Source organism: Gigantopelta aegis, chromosome 10 (genome assembly GCF_016097555.1).
Source record: "Gigantopelta aegis isolate Gae_Host chromosome 10, Gae_host_genome, whole genome shotgun sequence".
Classification (NCBI taxonomy): Eukaryota; Metazoa; Mollusca; class Gastropoda; order Neomphalida; family Peltospiridae; genus Gigantopelta; species Gigantopelta aegis.
The window spans coordinates 78,265,092-78,280,124 of NC_054708.1; the positions used below are offsets into that span (position 1 = coordinate 78,265,092).

General features: G+C 35.0%; 1 protein-coding gene across 1 annotated transcript; it reads right to left on the minus strand.

Moving 5' to 3' along the window:
* Window positions 1–1,850: 1,850 nt before the first annotated feature.
* Window positions 1,851–9,250, minus strand: LOC121383828. The gene is made up of 5 exons (XM_041513926.1): window positions 6,090–9,250; window positions 5,504–5,674; window positions 3,506–3,574; window positions 3,019–3,114; window positions 1,851–2,713 (listed from the first exon to the last, which is right to left on the minus strand). Exons 1-5 carry the CDS (start codon window positions 6,299–6,301, stop codon window positions 2,437–2,439), a joined length of 825 nt encoding a protein of 274 aa, XP_041369860.1. The 5' UTR covers window positions 6,302–9,250; the 3' UTR covers window positions 1,851–2,436.
* Between the last annotated feature and the right edge of the window lie 5,783 nt (window positions 9,251–15,033).

Below are 15,033 nucleotides of genomic sequence, written 5' to 3' on the forward strand. Positions count from 1 at the left end.
TGGTAGGGTGTAAAACAATAGTCTTCAAACATGACCTGAAACTATCATTTTATGGTATTTGAGATGTTCATATTGATAAGAAGATTACAGTAGGTATGGCTCTGCTACATAAAATAATATGTATGTATTCACTTATGAAATATTCTTCTGTAACTGTAGTATAATTAGTAAATCAATATATACAACACTATATTGAATTATATTAAGTACCGTTAGTATTGTTCATCATGTCACATACTGTAAGATGTTATATTTTTTTAGACTGAGTTTTGAAATATCAAGTGAGGACAGTAGTGTTGGCTCTAGTCCAACAGAAAGGGGCAGAGGTCGAGGGAAAGGTAGAGGAAAAAGTAGAGGCACAGGAAGAGGAAAGGGTAGAAGCACAGGAAGAGGAAAGGGTAGAGGCATAATAAGAGGAACTGACAGAGGCAGGAGTGGTGGCAGAGGCAAAGGTGTTTTGGGTGTGGCACACATAGACAGACTGAAGGAGCTTCAAGAAATTAGGGATCAGAAAGTAAAGGTATAGTACATGCATTTAACTACATCATGGCACAATATTTCACAAGAACAGTTGTTTTGTTTGCGTGTTGGTTATACAACTTTACATTCTAAAATTAAAAGTACCATACATCAGTAAAGAAAGTAAAAATCAGTTTATGTTATGGAACCAGCTATGTAGCACAGCACCATAGATCAAGTGTGGGCCTAACTCATCGGTTACAAGAACTATATTCATTAAAACTCGTGTGAACAGACTTCCAGTTACCCAAGATTTGGAAATATTGTCTCCTACTACATATAGTGTACTTTTTCATTAAGCAATATTTGTAATGAATTCATAGGCTGAAAAGCAGCAGCTGATGTATACCAGTATGCCATTTATTCATATTGTTGTTGATCATAGTATGTTTATACTAAGTAACTAGTTCAACATGTTTTGCTTTATTTCTTTACTATTATAGTCTAGGAAAATATACCTCGTTAAATAACTGGAGAACATTTTATGTATTCATTATATTAATCAAATAAGTGTTGTCCATTGAAAATATCCATGGCCAGATAACCGAAAATAGATATTGTTGTTGCTTTGACCTAATTAATATGCCATGCCTTGTATCTACAATAGTATATTAAAGACACTGTTTCTTCAACAGGACATGATTACTACTCTAACAGAGGTAGAATGCAAAGAGATGCTACTTCAGGTTGCCCTGAAGCTGCCCAGCCTTGTATTGGATATTTGTGCTGCTTCCCTACACAACCGAGTCCATCACCGCAGCACAAACCGAACCCATCACCACAGCACACACCGTCACCGCAGCAAACACCGTCACAGCAGCACACACCATCAGTTCAGTTGAGTGAAGCTGATCAACCTGAACCGAGTGAACCAGGCCCATCATCTCCGGGTGTAAATCGGTATCCAGGCTGGTGTGTTTGTTTCAACTGCCAAGAAATGCCCCGACAAAACAAAATCAAGGCATTTGGGCTAATATTCATTAATCTTGTGTTGTCATTAAATAAGCAAAAATTATTATCCATCTTAAATAATGCTACATTATCTTTTCAGGAAATGGATATTCTTATATTGGATCCACTGGTGCTGGGAATCCAGCAGGCATATAGGAATGATGTGCATGCACTGCATGCCATTCGAGATGAGGATTACAACAGATCCATGCGGCATGCAGCATATAGACAATTAATCTTATGGCAGTTTGGACGCTTGGGACAAGGAGATAGAAGAGTCATTGCGAGTTGTTGTGTATGGAAAATAAGAAATACATACCCAGACCCTAATGGCATGTATACTGGGTATATGCCCACAAGACTAATGTGAACTATTTTTGTTATTAACCATTAAAAACGTCTTCATTAATAAATTTTACCATAAAGGTAGAACGTCAACATTAGTGAAAAAGTCAGTCTGCAATGGAAACACTTAATAGCACCTTTTGGCTAAGTAAAAGTTTTATACATAAGTAAAAGTTATTTATTTGTTAGGTTTTTTTTTAAAATTATACCACTGCTTTTTGTTGAATTTGAACACTGAATAATCAACCCACTTGCAGAAAAAATTAAATAAATGGTATTGGGAGGGTAATGGTACCGGAGGGTAGTGTTTTTGCCAGAAATAAATTTTTGGGTATGGCGCTATGAAACTGAATATTTACAATGTGTGCTGAATGAAAGGGGTATGGGGGGGCCACCCCCAGAAAGAAAAATGGTTTACGGTTAGGATTAATAAAATCATACAATAATGAAAAGAGTCATTAATTTTGTTAAAAGGTCAACTTAAAACCAAAAACAATCTGCAAAACAGTTTTTGGTATGGCACCATACCCATTTTACCCTCTGGCAGAAACCCTCACTGGGGAGGGGGCATAGCTTAAAGTCTTTCTGGCTTTTTTTCCCCTAATGTTTGCAAGATTGTCTTTAGTGTTTTGACTCGAACCGAGATTTCTGTACTGCCACAATTTTTGATGTTGGCGGAGGGGCAATGGGTGCAATTGTGGAGACGATTCTTCTTGGATCTGTTTCCGACATCTCCACACTGATTCTCACGGCTTTGTCATCAAAGTACAGATTTAGAATCATCATCATGATGTCTGGGATATAGTTGTACTCTTTTTCCACTTTTCTGGGCCACACACGCCAATGTTTACTATGTTTTGAGTATGCCCTGTGGTACCTGAAACAATCACATTTATAAATACACCAACAGACAGTAATTTTAAATTTATGTAAATAAACAGTACATTGTTACAACTGAATTGTATTTCAGATACATACATAGCATGTATACTAGTATATAATTATTTCGGAATACATGTGTGTGTCTGGTAGGGTGAGGGTGGGGGCTATAATGTTTGGTTGATACTGTTTGGTGATGGATACCTTGAATGATGGGAAATGTCTTATTGGTCACACTGTTCAATCTTTACTTAATACCAAATGTTACCACTAAAATAGTTTTGTGATCAATATTCCGAAAAGACTCAATACTGATGGATTTACCTCAATACGCCAGTTCTGGTTTTCATGTGTGGGCTATCCAGATGTTTCTCATAATCGATGGCTGCCAAGTAGTTTCGGGCTTGGAATGAAGGATAACTGAAAAAGATGAACATATAATTATTATACAAATTTTTTACATAACATATGCACGAAATCCTTTCATTTCTTTGCAACCTTTAGTTTAACATTCTACTTGAAACTGGTTCCAAGCAATATACATGTAAATTTCAAAATGAAAGTTTACTTTTGTAATCTATTTCACCAGATATTTTTTTTTACTGTCTGTAACATTTGTGGGTTTTTTGTTGTTTGTTGCAATATTAGGATATGGTTTTGGAAAATACTTTTCATACATTCTGAATGGGGATCACAATTTTAGACAATTGTACAATCCTAACATTCGAGTTAGCCATGACCACCAATGTTATTATATCTGGATGACTTTTTCATAACTCTGTTTCATATCGAATTGTGTTTGTTTACATACCTGTAAGCAAATCGTTTTGCAGCATACATCAGGATGTGATTGTTTAGTGTTTCTAGGTCCGAATCACTCCTGTAGAAAGACAGTATAATAAATGAACATGAGACCGATGTTTCCTCAGTTTAGAATGCAATAAAAAAGGTTTTCCTCCAGCAGGTTTATGTCTGTAAATATTATCAAGTTTAACATTGTATTAAAATTACCTGCATGTACCAATGTTTAGAACATTTATGTCTGCAGTATTTAGAAAAATAGTTCATAACAGGTCAACACCAAGTAGGTGTATTAATCTTGATTTTACTCAAACCATTATTATACTTTGTAGCATTTGTACACTAAATAAATTACAATGACAATATTGGGTTAATAATCAATTATTGAATGAACAATAAATATTGATTAACAACCTGAAATTCACATAGTATGGAAATGTCCTCAGCAAGTGTGGATTATAAACAATCTCTCATAGATTCTGATGTGAGCGTGAATCCGGCTCCAACCATTTCTTGTCTTTTCCTTCATGTTCGCACTTCCCTAAAGCCCATTCATGTTCATTGACAGTGTGGTGCAAAGTACTATGCCACTTGCTCTGAAAATATTATATCATCGTTAACAATGGGTTGACAATTGCACCATGTTTACAGAATTTTAGAATGCATCCATAAAAAATGACTTTTAAGAACTTGTTCTGACCATAGGGTTAATATTAGTGGGAGATACTCGAGCTGAGGTTTGCTAGGTCATCACACTGATTTCCCTTCGCAGGCCCATTTTTCCATTTCTCAATCCACCTTATATAACAAGGGCCAGTTATGAAATAAGAACTATATATTATCCTAGGTTTATTCTGTATAACATGGATTTACAAATGTTTTTAACAGCCACCGATAAAACAATGTACATTGGTATAGTTCAACAAAATTAATTTATAAGTGTTTTGTTGAAATAGTTTGTAAACAGTGTTGGAAAACAATTGTAGGTCACATTCAACACAATTTCTTCAGTGTGTTTTACTTTACCATATACTGAAACATTTATTTATAAAAAACATACCATCATTGTCTCTGTGTGTCCTTGGCATGGGCGGGCACAGTACCAGAAATGGTTTGTGATATCCCCAACCCAAGGCAGAAGATCCCTGCATCCTTTTTCTAATGCAGCCTAAACAATTAATATTATAATACATTATAGTGTACTTTCACATACAAACCAGAAATAAAACATTTATATGTATTGATGTATATATGTATGTATGTATATATGTATCTATGTATATATATATATATATATATATATATATATATATATATATATGTATATATATCTATGTATACTAGTATATATCTATGTAGATATATATATCTATGTATTTATGAATATATATATATATATATATATATATATATATATATATATATATATATATGTATATATGTATATATATGTATATATATATATGTGTATATGTATGTATATATATGTGTATATATATGTGTATATATATGTATGTATATATGTATGTATATGTGTATGTATATATGTATGTATGTATATATGTATGTGTATGTATATATGTATGTATATGTATATGTATATGTATATACATACATATATATATATATATATATATATATATATATATATATATATATATACATATATATATATATATATATGTATATGTATGTATATATGTATATACATATGGGTGTGAATAATACAAAAAGAAGTGCTATTTACTGAAATAATTCTACATCTTTTGTTTAAAACTTACATGTTTAAAATACATTTAGGCACTTATAATATAGTTTCAAGAAAAATTGTCTTAGCCATCTGTCATGGATGTGTATTAGTAATATGTATAGTGCACTGATCCCATCTCAGTCATAAAAAGTATCAGCAGTCTTTTTATGGTATCAATTACGAGCATTATTCTATACCTAAGAATAGAAATGTACACATAACACGTTTTAAATAATTTGTAATATTTTTCAATGAAACAAATTGAATACCATTGCCAACTTCTTCCCAAGATTCTTGCTACCATGCCACATGTCATAGCTGTGTTTTATGTTTGGATACTGTTTCTCTGTTAAAAATGTAATGTATACATAATTTATATATAAATTTCTCACACCAAATAATTTAGAAATACGACATGCAATGTTAGGTCTCCCAACTTAAAGTGTTTTACTGTGGGCAAAATTATAACCTACGATGAATTTAAGCAACTTGTGCAAAAAAATATAAAAACAACAAATGATTCCTTCAACAGGCAGCAGTAATTGCTATCCAATGGCAAGAAAAACTAAGATCAGTAAAGCCCATGACTTACAGCAATTTATACTGCAACTAAGACAATTATTTTTTATTGGTTACACGTAGATACAAATTCGGTTACTTAACAATATAATGTCACAGTCATTAGTTATTTCATTTCATTTATATCATGATTACACCCCTGTGAAATCTTTCTAAACCAATTACATTTGAACACATTGACATGCTAATCATTATAGAGGATATTGAGGGATGAGCATCAGTCACAACCTCCTTCACTTGTACACCCTGGGAGGACAGATTTCACATGATGGTTTCAAATGCCTTAGGTTTCATTTTGACGGAATTCAGTTCAGTTTCTCGCTTATCCACCACAACCATGCCCAGGATATGTTTACTGTTGTTGTCCATCATGATATACGTGCAGTATTTTGCACAGTATCCTGGGCTGTCGTTCCTGCCATCACCTGTACAAATTGAAGCAACAATAAGAACAAAATATTTATACATGCACTTCATTTGTTTAGATTGGTAATGTAAGTTGGTCCACAGTAAATATTTAATTACTCTGATGAGCTCTGAATTGGACCAGAATTGAGGACACTGCTCATAAAAGAATAGATTAAAAAAACAACAACATGTTGTTAGTACATCTAAATATTTGAATAATTAAGTGCCTATCAGGGTTTTTCTTACCTGCAATAATTACATCTTTCCCTTGAACACTTTCAATAACATCACGATGTGTAGCTTCCCAATATGTTGTGACAGCTGGGATGATATAGTGACTTTGAATCCTATGAAATGTGGAGCTTGACACCATGCCTAAATTGAGGAACTTGCACATTAGGGCTATTTTGGTGTAGTTATTTCCGGAAAGAACTATCGCTGACGAAAGCAGTATATTGCCCTGCAAGGCACCTCTTGTCAGCAAAGGTTGTGAACACCATCTGTTCATCTCGTGGCCATCTACACAAATCTAAAATTAAAAATGGACTTATAAATTATGATATTCCATTACTAAATTTTTAAATAAGATAGTGAAGTGGCACTATTATACTACATTGTACCCACTTCAGTTAAAAGCAACAACAGGGAAGTAGTGTTTACTCTTACTTTAAACACACAAAAGCAGCACCTACATGATACTGTATTTGATTTGTATCAATTGACAAGTGATATTTTATGCACTGTGACGCATACAAGACAACACATGCCATAGGCTTTAGTTTACCTGATATTGTATTGCAGAGCTGTTGCCCACCCCAAAAAAAACATATCAATATGAATTTTATATATAGGATTTTTTAAAAGAAATTTTGAAAGTGAATATCATATTCCAAATATACTATTGGACAGTTGTATAATATAATGCAAAACACTAAGAAAACAAGTTTGTTTTGTTTTATGACACAATTTGTTCATCATTGGCTACTAGATGTGAAACATTTGCTAAATCTGACATATAATCTTAGAAGTAACCCGTCACATTTTTCCATTACCAGACAAAACAGCCTCTGACATATCAGCTGTGGGTGGGTTGGAATCCAATCAAAGAATGGGTCCATCAAGGGGTTTCAATTTTGCAACAAATCACTCCTGGCAAACTCTTACAATGTGAGGTAGATCCAGCCTATTATTTTAAAAATAAATATAAAAATAATAGTTATTTGGTAGAATTATTTCTAACATGCACACTGTTGATACCCAGCAGTATTCTCATACTAAATTGAACCGGACTATTTACAAACAATCAGTTACACAGACAGAAAAGACTGATTGAGATAATTACAATGTATATTGTACAATTCCAATCACATACCCATTTTAGGACAAGTGCTGTACTGTCGATCTGACCTTTTACGGTGACATCACTTGTACAGTCTTTTTGAGAGCACACTTTCTTCACCTGCAGTGCTGCAAGATCCAGTAGACATGACATGTAACAAATAAATGTTTTCTCAGTTGTATCATCCCGGTCTACTGTTCTTTTCACTGGAATGCTGGATCCCTCTATAAAGGTATCATCTTTCTCTGCCTCTTCTTGTGAAGTAATGTCAAACACAAGGTCTGCGATTTCAACATCTTCACTCGCTTCATTCTTTCGATGGTCTGTATGTAAACAAACAACAAAATATTAATCTAGTAGCCATTGATAACATAGGCGTACAGGGTCCCATTTCTGTAAGGGGGGTAGAGGCTATTTTTTGCCCAAATTAAACAAAAATACCCGAATCTGCATATAACAACATTTATTGATATTAGCATTACTACCAAACAGCTATATGTGTCCTCTCTGCCAATCTCAGGTTGTCTACCATAAGCGTATGAGACAAGGGGACAGGGGTGCACATGGCCCCCTAGTGATAGAGCAAAACCTCAAATTTTGGCAAAAATCATAGAGATATTCAGTCAAAATGTGCTAACCTAAGACATTTTCACCATGTACATGTATTTCCTTCATTTTACCCTCAAAATTAGTTGTAATCCATGTTAAAATGTCTAGTCGATTTGTTCGCTACCATATTTTTAGTTCTAACATTTCATTCCCAATACTTGTTAAACAAAATTAAAGATTTTAAACATTTAATACTTTATTAAAAAAGCCTTGTAAAAGGTGACCAATATGTTTACACAGGATTTATTGCTGAAAAGTCTTAGTTTTGTGATTTACATTGCTTTAAGACAGAAATTAGTATCATAAAGTAACTTTACAACCCTGTAAACCATCAAAGTTAAGTGAACTTAAAAAGGAAATCAATGAATGGAAGACTTAGCACATAAAACATTGCAGGTGATATATTTTGTTTGTCCAAGAACACTCACTCTAAGGAGATGTTGAGTTCAGGCCTGTATGTGATGTCCTTGTCATCATATACAGCTCCGGCATCGACAAAAGATGTATCCATGGAAATTCTGCAATAAAAAATATATAATATATTATTATGGCGGAGTATGTGTCTATAAAAGCAAGGGGCAATTCCTATCATTTTTTGTTACATTTTTATTGTATATGTGTTAAAGGCTCAGACCCTAGTTTCAACCTGTAAAAATTGACATACATATATTTAGATAACGTTACAAGAGAGTGAAACAAGACTCTGTAAAGTTGAAACGGTGAAGTACCGTTAAACATAGACTAAAAATCAACTCCATGAATGTTACTTGTCAGACGCACGTGCGTTTATAAAATTATGAAAAATGCATTTTGTGGAAAACATTTCAGTTGTATGGAAGTTGATAATCTAAACAATGAAATATAAGTAATGTTTGATTTCAGTTGTCATAAACTGCTTTAATAGTGAAAAATATGCCGTACTATTTAAAAACTAGGGTCTGTCCCTTTAATAGACCACAATATGTGACACAAGTCATTTATACTGTTCAAGTCATTTATACTGTTCAAGTATTTATGAATAAAGTGAATTGCATATGTATGTTATTGTGTATTTAGCATGGCTAAACATTACATTGAAAAGAAAAAAAAAATTGTTGGGGTGTAATTAAATATGTAGTCATTCATACATTTGAAGCATTCACGTTTAAATTTCAGTTACCAGTGGTAAATCCATGATAACGTGCATCTTGATCTTCGCTGGAAATAGTAATTTTACTTATCTGTGATATTCATGTCATTGCATTATAAGGATGTATGAATAATCATATATCTGTGAAATTTGGATCCCATCAAAAGTTAAATATATATATGTAATGAGCATAATGCACAGACACTGAAAGCAGGGAGGTGGAAGGCAAGGAACATGTGTATATAGCCAGGAAGAAAAGAATGTTTTATTTAACGACACATTGCATTTATAGGCATCGGACATATATTGTTAAGGACCACACAGATAATGAAAGTGAAAACCTGCTGCTGCCATGCAATAGGCTACTCTTTTTGATTAGCTGCAAAGGATCTTTTATATGCATCATCCTACAAACATGATAGCACATACCACTGCCTTTGTTACACTAGTGGATCACTGGATGACATGTTTTAAATACAAAGATAAAATATTTTCTGTTAAATTATTGGATACTTTGTTGTGTTTTTTCCCCAACAAAGTGCACATACAACATGAAATATATATATCATCACATTTAACTGTCCCTACCCCCAGTTACTGGTATGTAATTTTTCATAATCAATTAAAACAATGAAACTTTAAATAAGTTATACTGTTTTCCAGTGTAGAAATGGCTTTTATATAAATACTGTTCAAGTAAGCCTACCTAATTAAAGAAAAGCTGGACACATCTGATGCCAAAAAGCATCTCCGGCCTGCACCTTTATAGTGTGCAAGAGGTGTTGACGTTGTTGCTGTCATAGCTTCATACCTGCATAAGAACATGTTAAAATTTGTAAATACCATTTTAATGCCCATGGCAAACAAGCTACTTTTATATAGGTAGTACTAGACCAAATAACTTCCGGCTGGGTCAAAGTTGGAGGTGCACCGAACTTTTGATAGAGAAGTGAACACCACAAGTCCTGTGATTGGTTATAAATGTGAGTGTGTTGGTTGTAAAAAATAATAGTTTTATCTGGGTTAAAAAAAAATGCAATTTTATTTCATCTAGTACCAATGTGTCAAGTAGCCTTGTGCTTGAAACATGTATGGGGTACCTGTAAAAAGAAGTACTCGAATTTTGTGCGGAACTAGGGTAGTCATAGACGCTACCCGTTATCTCAGAAACGAGCAGCTTGACCCCCATTTGTTTCTGATTCACTTTAAGTGTAAGGGGTGGTAGTATTTATATCCGTGGCGTTTATGTCGGTTGATACGTTGCAGGTAGGAGTTTTAGCCACATATGTTACTATTGTCGTCTATGGGATTTGATTTGGTAGTATACACCCTATAGGCTATTCTTTCTGAATTTACTAGCAAGGGATGTTTTACTGGTGGGTGCAGCAAGTACAGGCTGTCCAGCACACTTAAGAAATAGCAGGATTAAAGTAGGGAAATAGAAGGAGAAAGTTTTTTGTTTTATAAACAGTTGAAATTGGGAATTTTTCACCATGGCCAGTAGATTAAAAAAAATTCTGGAACCCCTGTAGAAGAAAAAAGTAGGACTGAAACAGCATGTAGTAACAGTATTTGAGCAAACGATTGTGTGAAATTCAGAAAATGATGTTGAGAACACTTTAAAAGAAATTATGTGGTGCTCAGTTTGTACCTTATGTTTATCCTAAATAACATGGCAAAGCAAAAAGGAAAAAAAATAGGAAAAATAGGATAGAGACCAAAAAGTAGGATCACTGCACAACAAGGGTTTCTGCCAGAGGACACGAACAGTAAATTGCATACCATTAAATCTGGGAAATTATTGAATACATAAATAATTATAGATAAATTATAGTAAGAGAACCGCTGTTTAAAATGTGTTGTGGTACATAAAATGCTGTCCAATTTGAAACCCATAACCACATACATTTCTTCCCAGCACTGAGCATCATTCTCAGACTATGGTAATATCCCCTCCCCCATTTCTCCAAATGCAATAAAATCTTTTAAAAATGTAATTGCACACAAATATATATACTACTCAAAAGAATGTAAGGGTCAGACGATATTTTCGACATTATTTTCTGAATGTCAATTATATTAGCTAGACCATAATGTTACACATGATATTGTTCCATTTTGACGAAAGTGGGTCTAAGCAACCCATAAATGAATTAAAATTCACTGTCATTGACACTGTCGACTAGTTCTAATGGCGAAAACATGCTTACATTTGCACGTAAATTAGGGCGAAAGCGAAAGGTCTGCTCAGTGCCCATAACTTGCTTTTTTCACAAAGCGCTTCATTTGTACGCTTTGCATGTGTATTCCATGTTCCCAATGCTGAATTTCCGTATAATTGGAGCTTGCGTTCGTGTACGGTGCACACTCCAAATTCGACAATGGTACGACGTCAACTGACTATCGAAGATCGAGGAAGGGCTATTGCTTGGCTTCAGGATGGCAATACGCAAAGAAATGTTGCTCTGAGACTTGGTGTCAGTCAGAGTGTCGTTGGCCGACTGTGGCAACGGTACCAAGCAACGAATTCTGTTCGAAATCGTCCACGTTCGGGAAGACCCCGAAGCACTACAAATAGAGAGGACCGCTACATCACCAATATGGCTCTACGTCAACGCACAACCACTGCACGCCGATTACGTGACAATCTGCGGACTGCGACTGGAACTCGAGTGTCTGATCAAACCATACGCAATCGTCTGAGAGCCAATAATCTACGCTGCCGTCGCCAGGCTGTTCGACCACCACTCCTACCACGTCACAGAACGGCCAGACGTCACTGGTGCACACTTCATCTGCGGTGGCAACGTGTTCAGTGGGGTCGAGTGATGTTCACTGATGAGTCCAGGTTTAGTCTCCAGTTCAACGACGGTCGGGTTCGTGTCTACAGACGTCCTGGGGAGCGCTTCGCTGACGTTAACGTTAGACAACGTCACCGGTTCGGTTGTGGCAGCGTCATGGTGTGGGGCGGCATCTCTATCCACCACAGGACCCCCCTCTATGTGGTGGATGGCAATCTGAATGGAATCCGCTATCTGAATGAGATTATCCGGCCGTTGGTTCTCCCAGGCCTTCAGCAGATTGGAGGCGGGGTAGTTCTGCAGGATGACAATGCCAGACCCCACCGCGCCAGGGTGGTAACGGACTTTCTCAGACAACAAGGTATCGCCAGGATGGATTGGCCAGCATATTCCCCTGACTTGGCCCCAATAGAGCCGCCTGGGACGAATTAGGCAGGAGAGTTCGGGATAATCATGCCCCTCCGGCCAACCTTCTTGATCTGGGTCAACTTCTTATGGCAGAGTGGCAGGCCATTCCCCAAGAGTTCTTCAGACGTCTGATCAATAGCATGAGGCAACGATGTGTCGAGTGTATTCGCGCCAGGGGTGGATTCACACACTATTAAACGAATGTTCTAATGTGTAAAATCCATGTTTGACAACCTTCAACTTTGACAGCATGTCATGTGACTTTCTTATATACAGTGACGTTTATTTGTGGTTTTTTGTAAATATGGAACAATAAATTAAATTTTTGGTGTAGTTTACATCATCAATCTAATACACTCTGAAACTTATTTGGTTATAAATTTTTGACCCTTAAATTCTTTTGAGGGGGGGTGTATTATTATTTTTTTTTTTTTTTTTTTAAATTCCACCTTTCTATTCTGTCAAATGTAACTGAAAAAAACAGAAAAAAAAGAAGTAATTTTTTGTACAAAAAAAACAAATTGAAATATTAATGAAAGAAACATTGTATAATAGAATGTTTCCTTTAAAAATGTCCTTATTTCATCAACAAAACAAAAATTAATAATAATAATGGGGGCGATAAAAAATTGGTACGAAATTGTTAACGACAATGACACCAGTAGTGCTTTATAGTAGCATTTCCTAGTTTTAAAACCTCACTTGTGTGACGGTGACCGCTTTTATATAGTGTATGCATATCCAATAAATTATTTAAACAATACCAGGTTTTTTTTACGGTCAGCCTATTTACCGCCCTGTAGCCCGGAAGCCCGGGCATCGCCCGGAGACAAATCCAGAGCCCGGGTGTTAATGCCGCGGTGTACATTGTTCATATTTGGCACACAGATACATCTCGGAATGGTGCATCTATATATGTTTAAAAAATAAATGTAGGAACAATATTTTTTCACAACATTGCATTTTTCATGTTCGGGCTGTACATAACGAAATCTGTATTCACCGCCCGAAGAAGGAAACATAAATTAATAATTCTTTAAAACATTCCGTATTATCCTGAGGGTACACGACATGTTTCGTGTGAATTACGAATGCCTACATGTTTTATTTTATAAAATAAATACTTTGTAATGTAAAACTGAAGACAAAATTTATTTGGGTTTTTAATAAATAAATAATTTGTAATGTAAAATTGAAGACTGATAGCCGATCCCATACGTATTGGTATTGTTCGCTGTACTGGCTACTATCGCCCGATATTTTTAGAATTTGTATGCTTCCAAATAACATTATAAAAGGCGAAGTGTGATTGGTCGATATTTAAATTATTATTTACACCTGGACATGGTAGTCTATGCAATGCTGTTAGATCTACTGGTAGACCAGTATAACTAATTTTATTGTTGTTTTCCTGTCTGTGGGATAGTGCATATAAAGGCGATCAGAAACACATTGAATATACAGACACTGATATTCTAAACAAGAAAATATATTTAATATGTAAGTTTAATCGTAGAAATATTTTATTAGTCGGAAACATCTTACAATGCAGAAAACTCGGGAATGTCCCTTTAATCGATGTGGTGTCGTTAAACAAAACAAAGGAAACAGTTCTCATTGTAAAATAATAAACACTATAACACTTTTGTCGTAAAACAAAAGAAAAAACAACAACAAAAGTACTAATTCTAATGTTTAATTACAACAGCTAAAAGGCTTAATACTTCCGCATCGCGCAACTGTTTCTGGGAGTGTTATATACTGCCGCCACATTTCCTCCCTTCGATATAGGGCAGTGGCGCAGGGTGTGTGCCTAGTCACCGGTCGCGTGACAGTTTGGGCAGACGTACTGTCGTAGTACTGGGCAGAACACCTTGCCACGGTTGTCCACCAACGAGTGTTGGGAGTAAAACTCCCGCGTCTCCCCGTTTTCCTGCAGAGCACGCAATGGCTCGGCGCTGACTCTGTACACTGGCTGGGGAAAAAAGTACATATAAGACAGAGAGAAAAAAAGACAATGTGCAAAAAAGTATATCCACTTTTATCACAGCTGTTACAGTATGAGGAGACTTGATTTTCAAGTGTGTTCATTTTTTGTTATGTCCTTTTTTTGGTAACGCGAGTATTAAAAATAATCATCATATTTCCATTTTCCTTTTTTTATAATATACATTGATTATTTAACTAATAAAATGTAAGAAAGTATGGTAAAAATGTAACGCGAGTAAACGTGGAATTGTCCTATATTATTTAATACATATAAGTCATTATTAAGTATACCGAGAGATACATGTATTATTAGTTTAAAATATATATGTAATGGAATAGTACTATACAGAATAAATAGAAGTAATGTTAATATACGGTCATTAGTGTTACGCAGCTTTATCCGTAATTTTCTTATAATTTGCATTGGGAAATGTCCTAATCCACTATAAACAAAAACATTACAAGTTCCTTTGTGTACCCATAATAGTCTTTTATAGAACTGTATATGAATTATTTTCAATGTCTC